The sequence below is a fragment of the Filicampus tigris genome, chromosome 8 (genome assembly GCF_054856515.1).
Source record: "Filicampus tigris isolate MCC_2025a chromosome 8, RoL_Ftig_1.0, whole genome shotgun sequence".
Taxonomy (NCBI): Eukaryota; Metazoa; Chordata; class Actinopteri; order Syngnathiformes; family Syngnathidae; genus Filicampus; species Filicampus tigris.
The window spans coordinates 20,650,630-20,665,683 of NC_141224.1; the positions used below are offsets into that span (position 1 = coordinate 20,650,630).

At 40.6% G+C, this 15,054-nt stretch overlaps 2 protein-coding genes across 6 annotated transcripts; one reads left to right on the forward strand and one right to left on the reverse strand.

The window, feature by feature from the left end:
- Nucleotides 1–118: 118 nt before the first annotated feature.
- On the reverse strand, nucleotides 119–10,735 carry dcaf13 (ddb1 and cul4 associated factor 13). 2 transcript variants are annotated; one of them, XM_086037484.1, is made up of 11 exons: nucleotides 10,514–10,735; nucleotides 9,201–9,400; nucleotides 8,988–9,095; nucleotides 8,810–8,899; nucleotides 8,523–8,678; nucleotides 5,682–5,759; nucleotides 5,515–5,597; nucleotides 5,206–5,370; nucleotides 4,099–4,234; nucleotides 2,266–2,429; nucleotides 119–1,775 (listed from the first exon to the last, which is right to left on the reverse strand). In XM_086037484.1, exons 1-11 carry the CDS (start codon nucleotides 10,593–10,595, stop codon nucleotides 1,688–1,690), a joined length of 1,350 nt encoding a protein of 449 aa, XP_085893610.1. In that variant the 5' UTR covers nucleotides 10,596–10,735; the 3' UTR covers nucleotides 119–1,687. The 2 variants fall into 2 exon arrangements, with proteins under 2 accessions (XP_085893610.1, XP_085893611.1); XM_086037485.1 differs by lacking the exon at nucleotides 10,514–10,735 and adding an exon at nucleotides 9,722–9,929.
- Nucleotides 9,889–14,409, forward strand: LOC147144032 (solute carrier family 25 member 32-like). Of its 4 annotated transcripts, none has more exons than XM_086037486.1 (8): nucleotides 9,889–10,102; nucleotides 10,678–10,786; nucleotides 11,343–11,493; nucleotides 11,570–11,655; nucleotides 11,894–12,048; nucleotides 13,239–13,352; nucleotides 13,535–13,680; nucleotides 13,771–14,409. In XM_086037486.1, exons 1-8 carry the CDS (start codon nucleotides 9,932–9,934, stop codon nucleotides 13,892–13,894), a joined length of 1,056 nt encoding a protein of 351 aa, XP_085893612.1. In that variant the 5' UTR covers nucleotides 9,889–9,931; the 3' UTR covers nucleotides 13,895–14,409. The 4 variants fall into 4 exon arrangements, with proteins under 4 accessions (XP_085893612.1, XP_085893613.1, XP_085893616.1 ...); XM_086037487.1 differs by having other exon boundaries at nucleotides 9,890–10,102; nucleotides 10,681–10,786; XM_086037488.1 differs by having other exon boundaries at nucleotides 9,892–10,051.
- The last annotated feature ends 645 nt before the right edge of the window (nucleotides 14,410–15,054 follow it).

Sequence of the window (15,054 nt, forward strand, 5' to 3'; positions counted from 1 at the left end):
GGGCAGAAGAGGCGGAGCCACGGAAACGCGTAGCCGGAGCACAATCAAACTGAGGACGCTTGGTGTTTCATTGACAGCAGGCGTAAAGCAGCACGGGAAACACGAAGTGGAGCCACTGTGCAGCTGGAACACATCAATGCTTTATTTTAGCAGCATGATAAGCCTCGCAATAATAGCTCAAGACGATACGACGGATAACTCTAGTAGCTATCTATGCGCAATATTTTGTAGGCCTACATGAAACAATCTCGAAACATAAAAAAAAACAAAACTAAAAACAATGTCACAAGGATATTTAGACATACATGCACAACATTCTTTGTCATAAATGTATTTCCATTATCACTACAAATAGCAATGTTAATTTACGTTACATACTATTATAATGGAAAAAGTAGCCGTTTCATCAACAATCTATCTAGTCCCTGTTTCATGAAAAGAAAAATTAATAGTACAGTAATAGCAAATTTTCAGGAAACCTGTTACTCACGCTGGCCTCAACTATGCTCAGGTAGCTGTGGAGATTGATTTAAGCGAAAGCATTAAGAGGATAGAGGATAAATCTCACAAGGCCTGTAAGCAAATTAGTACCAAGTAAAACAACAGGTAGCTTAAGTGGTTTAAATCAAACACTGACGTGTTGGCTCATGAGAACATTTAACTCCAACTTGCAAAGACATGCCAGAAAATAATGACAAATCACAAATTTGGAGTTGATTTTAAGTGATTTCCTGAAAGAGATTTCAAAACATTTCAAGAGAACATACCAGTCAAAATATAGTTGCTTTATAAACCTGTATGCCAAAGCAGAATAGAGGTTAAACTCTCTGTGCTATAGCTGCGGAGCTTCTCACCATTATACAACAGCAGAAAGTTTTGTGAACCACATGGAGGAAAATAAAGTAACTGCGGTATTTTTTATTTTTTGTTTATTATGGACAAATACATCTTCTGCTCATCTCGGTCCCAAATGAGGACAATCACCGTGGAAAATTGGATGTAGGTATCAAGGTGATTCTCTATTCACATCCATTGGGGACAGTCACATTGAAATCGTAGATCTTGATTGCTTTAAATGTATTTTCCTGACATTTTCTGAGTTTGGGCAGCACATTTGATCTTAGAAATATCACACAGCACAACACCAAACAAAAATGTCACAGAAATATGAATATTGATATAATCCCCGTCTCAGTTTTCTCACAAATGTACTAATTCATAATGAAATCTGGGCCTGTTGAATTGAACACAAAGCTGATATATTCACAGAAAGCCATGAGTAAGTCTGTCGTATGAATGGCAACATGGGGGTACACAGGTTCCTCGTTCCTTAAAATGTAATTAATTGTTCTGCCTGTCACTGCGTGTCATTGGTATAGGCAGATGAACAAAAATACATTTGTAGTTAAGAAATAACATTTTTTAATTAAATGAACGTGGACCATTTCCCATAGTACTCCGGATGACCTCTCTGGCAGGCTGGTTGGGAATCACTTCTTTAAAGGAACAATTCAACACGTCACAACTGAAGTGACAAACATCAAATACAATTTGAATGTCGGAGTGTGAATGCTTTGACTTGTAAAAGCATCCAATGAAAGGGTGCTTGCAAGATTCGCAAAAGAGAGCAGTCTAATCACACCCTGTGTATGTGGGATGCACCTCCAGAGTGGTGTCTATTAATTTTTTACTTGACCACAGACACGACGTGTTTCTCTTTTTCAGACAACACAGGCACACTTCCTGGTTTGCTGTGCGTGCGGACATTCTTCTCCCTGAAAGACAAGGACGAAATATGGTGAGAAAAGCCTGCTGCTGAAAACAAACGGGATGGAAAATTCGGGGGTGATCAAACAGGAGGCTGGAGGAGCAGACTGATTGATCAAACACCTATTTTACTGATAACTACACTAATGTACTCTGAAAATACCACACTAACTACAAACAGTAAATTATGCTTCACACAGATCTGATCTCTGAAGAAACTCATGGTGGAAAAAAAGAAGTACAGTACATTGCACTATGGCATAGTGTCAGCAGGGTGAAATGGGACAATCAATCCCCCATCCAAAGAGAGAATGAGTGTGTACGGCTTGACGGAAACATCACGGTAGGGAAGCCCCATTAGAGGGATTTTCCACGAGGTGAGTGGGACAGCAAAAGGCATAACCCGGCAGAAGTCCAAGTCACCATAACCCATGCATGTGGATATCGTGGCTATTCTGTAATCACCAATATGAAACGGAAAAGTAAATAAAAACTCACTTTCTGCGGCGGGCATCCTTCATTGTCTTGAGCTCCTTAGCCTGGTAGTAGATGGCCTTCGGGAGATGTCGATGCTGAGCGATGCGTCTGACCTGTGGGAAGTGCTTGAACTTCTCTCTCAGCTTCTGGCGGTAGTTGGTGGCCTCCCTCTCTCGGGGCGTGAGCTACAAGACATCGTGGGAGACCGTTAAGTAGAATTTGCGGACAGCACAGAGATACAGGGTGTGGATTAAGGGGAAAAAACACAACCAAGGGAGTGAATTATGACAATAAGATGGCAAACATATGATGGACAACTGAAGGACAAAAAAATGGCAACAAAATGTTTTACCTTTGAAGAACTGTGCAACAGTGGACAAATGTGTGCATGACTAAAATGGCCTAAAATAGTGCAAAATCTTAACATACAAAGAAAATGTACTAAGACAATTTCAGTGTCTTCTTGATAAACAATCTTCAATCAAAATTCAAACAATCAATCAAAATTCTTGCATAAAACATAATATTGTAAGGACAAAAACCAAATTTGGGGGTTAACTTCCCCCTTTAAGACAGTGACTGGTCAAACCATGATGTTAGGCATCAAACATGTAAACAAGTAAACAAGATTAGAAAATCCAACAAATGTCTTCATTATTGTCAAAGTTGAGACTTAAGTGTATCACACGCTGTATGTATATAGTTATGTCTTATTTGTTTTGAATGACGAAGAAATCAAGAGGTCAACTGGCACGCTGGAATGGGCTGCAATCATTTGGATTTCCACATGTCACATCATTAGGCCGCTTGGCACATTGTCATTTGTCAGCCCCAACTATTCAAAGATGACTAGTGGCTTCATCACTTTCAGTCAAATACTCGAGCCAAAGTAAATTCATTCGACCCATTTAAAAAATAACGTATTTGTCGTAGACCATACATACAGAGCACAGAATCGAATGTTAAAGTTTTCAAACAAAAAAGTGAATTGCAGCAACTAAAAGAGAAGTCATCTGTCGTGCCTTGATTCAGCATTTCAGTATTTCTTGATAATGAAAGACACCCTTAGCCCAGCTTGATTGTTAATGCTTCATTATGTTGCGAGCGGTCCGCTTTAAGTGATTGGCCGATTCAAACTGCTGATAGGAGCAGGCCCTGTCTGATCTCTTAAGTGAAATAGTCGCGAATAAATCTTCTCTTACACAGCGACAGTATAACAACTAGCGAGTGAGCCAATTTCCCAAAGGGAAGCAGCATTAAGAGAATAAGCAGAAGTGACTGATTTGAAATGAAAGATAGCTGCTGGAAATGATGGCAGCACACCATTGATCATTATTATGAAGCCGTAACTGTATTTGGAACATTAGAACTTCAACGACCGTTAAAGCTTTATTCGACAAATGAGTGCAACAAAACTATGGTATCTACTTTTTTTGATAACAGACTGCACTTGTCTGATTGAGTAAATGCCTTGGAAAAATATGAGTGTCGAAGTGGTACCATTCTTTAGTAGTTTGTCAAACAACTACATATGTGAATGCAATTCTTTTGGATATACTCCTGCTGGTACATTTCACTTAATGAGAGAGATCCCGCCCTAAATCTGAATGCTTGGCATCTACTGACAAAGCCAAGGTGGGTGTGCTGTCAAAAGCAACCATCTAATGAGTCAGGTCATAAATCAGAGGGTAGTGGCACGTCTGACATTTGAGGAAGATTGAAGTGCTAAGTGTAAAAGTGTGTAGTGTACTTTCTTAAGCAGATGTCCCAACTTTAAGTAAAAAAAAAAAAAAAAAAGTCTTATTGGTGATGTTCTCATTGTTACAGTGGACAAGGATAAAATGTGGTGCTTACCACTCCCAATTTCTCGGACGCGGACGCTTTCCACAGACGGATATTCATTTCATCCGACCCACTCAAGATGTAACGGTTATCGGCCGACCACTTTACGCAGATGACATGCTGCATACGTTTGGTGTGGTAGACCTCCCTGGTTGGAGAAAGACATGTTTAAGAAAAGGGTTGGAAAGTAAATGAGCAAATGAAACAGTCCTACAACATGCATACAATTTTCACCAAATAACCTGTGACTTTGACATCTACTAGTCAACAGTTTGATCTCAGGTAGGGCTGCTCGATTCAGCGATTTTGAACCCTAACCGAATTTTCTGGATAAAACGGTGTTAAAAATGTTCAAATCGGCACGTTCGATTTTGTTATATCTAAGTGTAGCCCATTTGTACTTTCTGTATTGTGTTCCGTTTGTACATTCTCTTCGTAATTGTACTTTCTGTTACTCTTCTCTTCGTATTAAGATCCCTGTTTTCCGGTGGTTACTTCCGTGTTTGTCATGCGGTCACGTGAGTAGCGGGTTCAATCCAATTGCTGAAATGCGGAAGCGATTGTCCGCTGGCCGAGGAGAAAGTGGCACATTTTTGCTGCAGGAGCCGACTATCTGAGCCGACTGCCGAGTGAGTGAGGAAGTGAAGTGGAGCGTATGCTCAACTGACGGAATTGGCCAGGTCGATGGTGAGCTAGGAGCCCAGGATTGAAACTTGGAAATTGCCTGGAATAGAACTGAACCATTCTCAATTATCCTTGCTCTGGTCGGGCTGGTAGGAGGCTGCATTTTAGCCAGCCGATCCCCTTCATTGAACCTAAATTGACTGGCATTTTGAGTTCAAAGAAAGAAAGATTAAGTTTAAATAAAAGAAATTCAAAATACTTCATTTTTCATTATTTTTTACTTTACAAAGAAAACATAATCGTAAAATCGGGTTCTGACTCTCGGGTCAGAGAAAATAATCTGGATTTTCTTATTAGGCAAAATCGAACAGCCCTAATCTCAGGTGCATCTCTTATCATGTATTTGACAAGTTATTTTTCTTTCGACAGGTTTCTAAATCTTTAAATCGCAATCTGAGGTGACATTACTTGAACTAAATGCAGGCTGGCACTGACCTACTATGGCCTGCATCTTTGGGGAAGATGCGGATGGTCTTGTCGAAACTGGCAGACACAAACTCTTTGCCAGTTGGGGAATAGTCAACATCTAGCACCGCAGACACGTGATCTGCGTGTACGATGAGCGGCTTGTTCAGGTGTCTCATGTCATATGTGTAAAGACTGCAACGACAGACACAGAGACATAATAACATTGTTGGAATAAGAAGCTTGTCAAAATGTGTCGAAGACAACAGTGTGTCAGAAAAGTGTAATTCTGTTATACGTTGGAAATTATCTGAAAGTCCCATCCATATGTTCACTCACTTATAGTCTTCATTACAAGATGTGAAAAAATAGGCCTCCATCGGATTCCAGCACAGTGTGTTACTCCTCATCGTCATGATAACCTAAAGAGAGAAAAAAACGAGACAATATTCTTGCAAAGAGTAAAAAAGGTTGAAAACTGCAACTAGGGAGTGACGACACTATACTTTTTTAAGCGGAGCTGCCTCTCTCATGTCATACAGTATGATGCTTCTGTCAGAGGCGCAGCTTGCGAGAAGTTCGGTCTGAAAAAACAATAAAATATGGTCCACACAACAGTATTGATTCAATCTTAAAGCCTGAGCTATGTGTTTTCCTAAATGTTTCCTGTCACCCAGTGAAGCTAACTTACTGTTAACTTTGGGTAACCCAGTCACCTTTAGAGCATGATTCTCACCCAATCTTAGGTTGTTTTTACACTGCATGGTTGGTGGTGTAGTGTAAACACCATTCCAACACCACATTGTTTTGTACGCAATCCACCACACCAGCACATGACACAAATCAACAATTTGTCACACTAGGACATAGGACGGTAGACGTATAGTCTAGCCCTGAAGATGACAGTGGCAGAGAAGTCAAACCAACCAGCCAACCCTTATACATAACTGGCCGTACCTGGAAGAATTTTTCAAAATGGTTGGATGCCACAACAACTCCCTTCGAATGTGCTTGTTACTCTGCGAACCATGGTACCACCACCTAATGGTTTTCAAAAACTCACTGTCTAATTTTAAAAAAGCATACCGCTGCCGTCGGGCCAGAACCCTCAATGTCACAATCTTTCCTTTCTTTCTAAGTCTATAATATTGGTCGGCGCATATGTGTGTGTGTGTGTGTGTGTGTGTGTGTTATTGCTACAATTTATTGACCTCTCCGAAGTGTTAAAAATGGAATGTTGATTGTTGGACAAACATTCTGTTTTTGGTGTCTCCTGAAATTTGATGATTTGGGATTTGGGAGGCCCGACACCAGTAAGTGAAAGTTTAGTCGGAATCACCGACGGACGCCCGTTTAAAATTAGAGGCGGGCCGCCCTATAGTATATACTATTTTTTTACCCCCGGAAAAAAAGGTAAATGACGGAAGGGTACCCACGCTGCAGACGGATGACAAATAATGGACGCTCAATTTGTAGTAAATGCCCAGATCTGGCTCTATGCATAACTCTAATTTAATTCATTCTCTGTCATACATTTTCAGACCCTCTTTTACCCTTACGTTCAATTCTTTTTTAAATAAGTTCCTGGGATTGAATGGCTGGACTGTAAAAAGACAAGTAAATTCGTCAATGGCAGTGAATGAGTTAATCGTGCAAAATGATAGCTTTCATTATGATGAGTCGATTAAATGTTGTTGTGACCTAGTATTGTACTAGCGCTAGCTAATACAATACTGTACATTTTCTGCTTGCTATTGCTGAGTATATACAATGACATGACATTTTGGCATGCCGGTTTGCTGGCTAGCAAATGGCTGTGGTTCAGCTAGTCATCATATCTCCTGCTCCATGACACAAACATTAATGCTCAGTAGTACACATGGTTCTTTAATGGATTTGTGTGGAAGGCCTACTAAATGTCATAATTTTCAATGGGAATATATGTATCTGAACCAGGTATCCTTCATCGTAACATTTTAAATGGCATACGAGTCATTATGGCCTTTAGAAAAATGTTTTTGGAGGGTTGGAGTACTGCCTAACAGGTCCCTGGGATGCGGCCGGCTTTTGTCCTTCCCAGAATGTTCCCTTGCATTATTTTTACCTTTATAATTGAGGTAGGTTTGAAACCATAACTTTTGACCTTTTACTTGAGTAGAAAGCTTAACTTGATAGTCTTCTTAAACCCTAATATGTATATTTGTACTTGGGTAATGAACGTGAATACTTTTGACACCTCTGCCCCAAAGTGTCAACTGGTTATGCAAGCTAGGAGAATGACTGAAAAATCAGCAAGTCCAGTAATGAATGGCTTCAAAAAACAAAATGAAGGTTATGAAGTGGCCAGGTCAAAGTCTGGACTTAAATCCATTTGAGATGCTATGGTATGGTCTTGAAAGTGGAGTTTATGCTAAAAATAAAAATTGCAATCGTACTGCGTGAAAACAACTCTGTGAAGAACAATGATCCAAAATTCCTCCATAGCAATGTGAAAAACTCTTCACCAGTTATCACAAACGGCCGATTTCAGTTTTTGCTGTGAAGGGTGGCATGACCAGTTATTAGGTTTGAGTTTTTTGTATATGGTCTGATAGGTATGTCTTTTCCCCTTCTTCATAACTAATTAATCATAATTAGGGATGTTCCAATCAGGTTTTATGGCACCGATACCGATCATGCATGAATGAGATCAGCCGATACTGATTCCGATCACATGGAATATCTGTATATTTTTCCATTTATTTATGGTGACTGCTATTATGCAATATAATCTGAAAAAATGCCGTAATTTTGACAAAAATCTATATATATTTTCAAAAGCATCAAGAAATATAAAACCGTTGCTGGCACAATACAACTACTACGCAGTCACAAAGATAACTGAAAAACTTAAATTTACCAGCTTTTAGTCACACAGTTTTTAACAGATCAAAATAATCAGCAGTCTCAAAACACTTGATTATGCAAAAAGTCAAGCGGGCGGCGGGTGGGGGCGGTTGCGTGCAGGGCGGCACGAGTGATGCTTTTGGACGGAGGGACATCGTCACGTATTAAACAAATCAACTTTTTTGCCATTTCGTCTCGCGGCAGCCAAGCATGAGCTGCAGGTGATGTTTTGATCAGCAATAAAAGGCTTTGATCGAATGTTCCGATCACGTAATTTTTGTCAAAAATCGTAGTTGTAATGTGACAAAATGTGGAAATGTTCAAAGGGTATGAATACTTGATACTGCGTTTTCAATGGTCCAAATTCTATGACAAGCATGAATGAACCCAATCCCGCAAACCATTTTTCAGTCTGTGACAGAATTAGGATAATCTTGAGATGCTACATTGCATAGGCTCACCTCCACTGGGTTAAAATGGACAGAGCTGAAGCTGTCCACACCCCAGGTGAAAGAACGGATGGGGCTGCTCCTTTGCTCATCCCAGATATCCACCTGCTGGCCACAAGTTGCAAACACACCTTCTTTCTGATGATGAGCAAGCCCTGTGAAGACCGTCTGCAATGGACAAGCACTTCTTTTTACCATGATCATTTTACTGAACTTTGTCCAATCCTATACGTATATACTAGTGAGAGCAGAATAGTTCATCATTAAAGAATATCACAAGAGGTTCTTATTTTACATACCTTGCCCATAATTGTATTAAGTGGCTCCAGAGCCTCACCAAAACCCGGGGCCTCCATTTTCCATTGTTTGATTGTTTTGTCATCCCCAACCTGGTAAAAGGCCTTTTATGTTAAAACTGAAATGGGGGGGGGGGGGGGTTCAATAGCTCATGTCTGGCATTACAAAAGCACCACTCACTGTGAAGAACGAAGTTCCGCAGAAGCGAACAGCCATTCCACGGACAAATCCTTCATGGGCTTGGAACGTGCGGAGGCATTCACGTTTGGAAAGATTCCACACTTTTACCTAAGGACGATATTAAACAGACTTTTGTGTGTTGTCACACAACTGGGTAAACGACATACATATTGCTGGACAATGATAATAAATATGTATACAATGAGTACATACCTCCCCATCACAAGAGCCAGACAACAATATGGATAGGCTTGTGGTGTGCTTGGCCATGCAGTTCACACCATCTCTGTGTCCATCCAATGAGCCCACGAAAGGCTTTGCAAACACCCTATCCAGTTTAGTGGCATTAAGGGCCCGAGTGTATTCTCTGCACACCTCAAATGGATGAAGTGTAGGGTCATAGTTTCTGGGAACTAGCAGCAACAAAAGAACAGAAAAATACACTCAGACAAATTGCACTTTAGGTTAAACAGCACAATTCTATAAAACACGTGTTAAAACTTACTATATTGTTCAAGTATTTTAATATGCAAACTGTGCACATACACATCATCTTAAAAAAAATATATCTGATGTTTTGGTGCGCCTTAGGAAAGTGGTTTTCGTAAGTCACGTCAAAACACCGATGTGTGACAATCACTGTCATCGTATAAAAATTGAACTCAAGAATAGCAGTGTGCTGAGCAAAAATGGCTAGTAGTAGCAGGTAGCCTAGCCAGGTTTACTTCACTTACCACGCTGAATATCTAGTTTAGTCTCCCGTACGTAGTCGTCCGGGTTCCTCGAGAGGACTTTTACTTTCATCTTAATGCAAAATGAATAGTATTACAATACACTTGGGTTTGTTTTGGAAACGATTTATATAAACAGCCACTACACCAGGAGGCCATGTGTCGATTTGGAAACATCCGTTTACGGAAACTGCGGTGCATTGTGGGAGGCCAATGACTGCCATGCTGGTTACGTCAGAGATGGACTGTACGAGAGTTGTAGTCGACATATCCGGTGAACGCATTTTATTATGCTTGTTGGCCCACAGAAAAGTTTGGTTTATGTTAGGAAAGGTATGGGATGTATCCTACGACGACCAAGTGGTAACTAAAACCATGCATCAGGTTCGCGAATTCAGAGCAAAATGAAGCAACGTGATTTTCAAATTAAATGTTTTTAGTCCCTGACTAAGACAATACGTTTTGCTGAATTTAATCAAAATGATGAATTTTAGGTCGACTAAGGGAATTTAAATGACGTACATTAGCCGAATTGTATTCGTACGTGTTTTAAGTTGAAATTCAAAATGGGATGTACTGTACTACAATATTGAAGTGCGCTCATGAGAACTTCCTACCAAGGTCGACTAGCGGCGGCTGCTTGACATTTGGTTGGGTAATGTTACTTTCAGTCGTATTTGACGCCACATGTCCAAAACGTGGGTCACGAGCTAGCATGGATTCACAATGAGACATTTCAAAGAAGTTACATCGCTGCAACACCCTGACGACATTATAGCTAAGACAATGATTTACCTGATAGACTCATTGAGTACTTGTGATCACGTGTTGTAAACACTGTTAGCTTTTGCGAGCTACAGCTAAAGTTGGTAAACATGAGCACCGGCCCAGATCACGGCACCGTCGGCGTTAGTGATGGCAAACCGGGCTCTTCTCTTTCATTCGCCGGACATGTCCAGCAGGTTTTCAAACATGTAAAGGTGGAAAACCTGGTAGCAGGACTAAGCGGAGGAGTTGTGTCAACGCTGGTGCTTCATCCTCTCGACCTGGTCAAAATCAGGTTTGCAGGTGAGCCAGACACTGCAGTATCAACATACTCTTAACTGTTGGACGCTGTCAATATGATTATAATATAATCATCAAAATGTTATCGTTGTCATGGCCGTTTCGGCAGTTATTCTATTGCAGATACTATTTTAAAGTGCGGTTGGCCTATACGGTCATTTTCCTCTATAAGACAATTATAGTGGAACGTTTTACATTAATGTCAGACATTTCTGCACATGGACAACCAATTGTGATCGGGTAATTCCTTCACTAGTAACGTAGCTGGACTACTAGTATGCCAACGTTGTCCTACGTAGTGTGCAGAAATGTCATATTGTAGCTAAAAACACACTAGCACACGGACCAGCTGGATATACCAAACTTAAAAAAACGTATTAGTTTTAAGTAAAGCCACCATGTTATCATTAATGTAATCAAGACAGAACTATAAAGCCCCTGTATTAAAAAATATTGAGCGATTATCGGCATAAAACATTAACAAACTGTTATGAGCGTTATGATTGTTTTCCTTGATGGCCTTGCAAAGACTAAACACACTAATATAATTTTGCTACAGTGAGTGATGGTTTGGAATTGAGACCCAAGTATGATGGCATACTGCATTGTATGAAGAGTGTGTGGCACCAGGAGGGACTGCGAGGACTCTATCAAGGAGTAACACCCAATGTGTGGGGTGCTGGTGCCTCTTGGGGCCTCTACTTTTTCTTGTAAGTCTGTTGTTTGGTTTTGTTTTGTTTTTTCCTCAACATTTATTTTGTACATGACACACTGCTTCATCCACAGCTACAGTGCAATCAAAGCTTATGTAAAGGAAGGGCGCCAGACAGAACTGAGTGCTACTGAACATCTGCTGTCTGCAGCTGAAGCTGGTTAGTTTAAACTACACTCTTCGTGTGTTGACACACTATCTAGTTCCTAGCTTGAACAGTAATCACCGGCAATAATGCTTGCTCTGTATTGACTTTGTTCTGCTCCACATGTAGAGTAACGTCACTCACCCTGGCCATATTAAGTTTGGCATCTCAAAATGTCCTTTTCTGAATTTCAACTGCTGGTAAGCATGCCATCGTTGCACAAACACTGTCATTTTTGTCCCTCTTACTGCAGGCATTCTAACACTCACCATAACCAACCCCATTTGGGTGACCAAGACTAGGCTTGTATTGCAGTATAGTGCTGACCAAACCAGTAAACAGTACAAAGGGATGCTGGATGCCTTGTTCAAGATCTACCGCATGGAGGGAATGTCAGGCCTCTACAAGGTCAGTCTTCAACTCCGTACAAGGCATTGTTCCTGTAGCCAGTACCAGCTACGATCATATTTTCTAACAGACCCAGAATGAGTGCCACTACAACTACAGTACATTTGATTGCTATTTCCATAATCACCACTAGAGGGCAACAATAATTTTTCCGATGCCCTCTTTTTCTGATAAATGTATTCTCCAAAAGGAAATAAAACGTTCATTCCACTGTATACTGTGAGAACCAAGCCACACAATCGCAGGCGAGGGAGAGATGGTGTGGCAATTACCATACTTTGTTTCCATCATCATGTATACAGTATTGTACATCCATCCATCCATCCATCCATCTATCTATAAACACAACTTACACTGTTCAGGATCACAGGCAGTTGGAGCCCATCCCAGCTGACTCTGGGCGAAGTCAGACACCATACACTGGACACCAGTCAATCACTGCACAAATTCAGATCGACACACTCATATTCACACGTTACTCAGTGCGAACTGAACTATTTCCTAACCTTTATTGGGCCAAGGCACATGTTTTACAAGAGAAACATTTCAAGGCAGAGTGGTGCCAAATTTGGATGATTAAAATAATTGAAGAGAATATAAAATGAGGCTTCAAGATGGTGAAAATCAAGCCGTTGCCTCCGCTCCGACATGCTTTGGGCATGACCACTGAATGTTCTGAAACCACGCCCCACTCAACTGTTAACTGTCAATTAAATACCCCTCCTGTAGATAGCTGTGCATACATGCTGTATGAAAACAATGATAACTTACACAATGTAAAGTCCTGATAGAAGGCTCACCTTCCAAATTGAATAGTCACTGTGGACTATAATCAGTACTTTTCAGCAATTAATCCATTGACTTCCAACATGTCTAATGTATTTAGAAACAAATCTATGATTTCACTTTACATGGACTTAAAGTACAGTTCAGTGTATTGTTTATTTTATTAGTGTAGTTTGCAGTGGTATAGAATTGTACTGCATCAAACTGTGAGTTGTTGTTCAGTATATCTTGTCTCAAATGTCTAGCTAAATGAGTCAACTAAAATGCTAGATGTGCAATTGTTCGATGACTACAAATTCCCGTGTGACAGTAAGTAAGCAATGACCAGAATTGTATGTTGTGTTTTGCTGTTGGATGATGTTTGACAAAGTCAATCAAAGTACTTACAAGGCCTAATCTTACAGGGTTACGTTCCTGGTCTCTTTGGGACATCTCATGGTGCGCTGCAGTTCATGGCCTATGAGGAGCTCAAGAGAGACTACAGTAAATACAAGAAAGTTCCGACCGATACAAAGCTGGTGAGTCATTTAACCCCATGAACCACAGACAGCCTCTACTAAGTTTAGAAGCACTCAAACCTTGCAGCTGAATCAGAAGCAGACCACAGTTGATGTACTTAGTAACTAAGTAGTACATCAACAGTGGTCTGCTGCACCTGAGACTTTTCTTGCTTCATCGAACCACTCCGTCCATTCTACAGAATGCTTTGGAATACATCACAATGGCGGCGCTGTCCAAAATATTTGCTGTGGCTACGACATATCCTTATCAAGTGGTGCGAGCTCGACTGCAAGACCAGCACAATAGATATGACGGTGTTGTCGATGTCATCAGACGGACTTGGAGGTATGATAGTGGTTTGGTACGATAATGGTGTACCAGTGATGCTTTCTACAAGTCTGACCTAGTGTGTAATTGCCACTGCTCTCGCTGCAGGAATGAAGGCGCCACTGGGTTCTACAAAGGCATCGTCCCCAATCTGATTCGCGTCACCCCAGCATGCTGCATTACGTTTGTAGTTTATGAAAATGCCTCCCGCTTCCTCCTTGGCCCAAGATAGCAAGGTCCAAGAGTAAAAAGGAAAAGGACACACAATTACGTCGGTGCCAAACACAGCAAGCGGGACTGAATGGCCAGTCAGAATATCAGAACCTGATATCAGAACCTGGAATATGAACCTAGTGTACGTACTGGGTGTTACACTGAAAAGGAATGCTTCAAGTCGCCTTCTTGAGCCTTTCAGTGCGGTTGATTGATTTCTGGCCAGTGCTCCATGTTTGTGCTGCACCCTTAAGGATGTAATAATGATGTCAGGGTTTACAAAGATGAGTAAATGTCTCCAAAGGACTGATAAATTAAAAATGTCATAGCAGCGTTTGATTTTTCTATGATTTGTCTGAAGAATGACAGGTGCTGAGCATAAGCACATGAAGTTGGCGATTTTTAATAATTCATGGGGAAAAAAGTATATCTACTTGTGATAACACATTTACATATTTATTTATATAACTGTTATATGCTTGGCACATCTTGTTTTTTGTTTTTTTTAATATAAACTTAGAACTGCACACTTGCCTGAATTGTCGCATTGATTCGTTTTCAGTACTGGCTCTAAATAGTTTCTGCATGTCCAACTAAAAGAGTTCTATGGCTCTATCTCTGTAGCATGTTTTCTAATCCTTTTACCCTCCGCCACTAATAGTGGTCTCCACTCCATAGCAATCTTCTTTGCAAGTGAATTTGTGTTTCTGTCCGACGTTGACCTACTAGTTTTGGTCCTGAGGCCACTCTTTTGATGGAAAACTCGTACTGGGACGGCTTGCGTGAACAACTCCGGTGGTCGTTTCTGTGCTCGTTACAGGATGGTACTGGCCACAAATATGAATAGAAGCTGAGATAATGGCTACGCTAGTCGGGGAAAAGTTTCCATCAAAGGCAATGCATGAATACTGAAATTAAATCACAACTTGTTCATTTCTGAAATAAATTTCATGAGGTCTACTTTTTTGCTAACATTACAGTATGATGCTGCAAAACAGAACAATTGGGAAAAATAGACATAAAAATAATAATCGTACCTATTAAAGATTATTTCCAATTTCCTCGTTTTGTTTGTACAGCATTGTGCGCACTAATGTGCGAGCATGCTTGTTATAATCGTATTGTATTGTATTCTATTCTGTCTATGGTACCCTTTTTGCGTACCAAGTGACACAATGA

What these genes read in the sequence shown, in the direction of transcription:
- LOC147144032 (XM_086037486.1), top strand. Translation starts at nt 9,932, where the DNA reads ATGACTGCCATGCTGGTTACGTCAGAGATGGACTGTACGAGAGTTGTA. An exon ending in TAACTAAAACCATGCATCAG is followed by an intron (nt 10,103 to 10,677) that starts GTTCGCGAATTC and finishes GGACATGTCCAG; the next exon opens with CAGGTTTTCAAACATGTAAA. An exon ending in TTCCGACCGATACAAAGCTG is followed by an intron (nt 13,353 to 13,534) that starts GTGAGTCATTTA and finishes TCCATTCTACAG; the next exon opens with AATGCTTTGGAATACATCAC.
- dcaf13 (XM_086037484.1), bottom strand. Translation starts at nt 10,595, where the DNA reads ATGTTTACCAACTTTAGCTGTAGCTCGCAAAAGCTAACAGTGTTTACA. An exon ending in GCGGAACTTCGTTCTTCACA is followed by an intron (nt 8,900 to 8,987) that starts GTGAGTGGTGCT and finishes GCCTTTTACCAG; the next exon opens with GTTGGGGATGACAAAACAAT. An exon ending in CGTCCGAGAAATTGGGAGTG is followed by an intron (nt 2,430 to 4,098) that starts GTAAGCACCACA and finishes GATGTCTTGTAG; the next exon opens with CTCACGCCCCGAGAGAGGGA.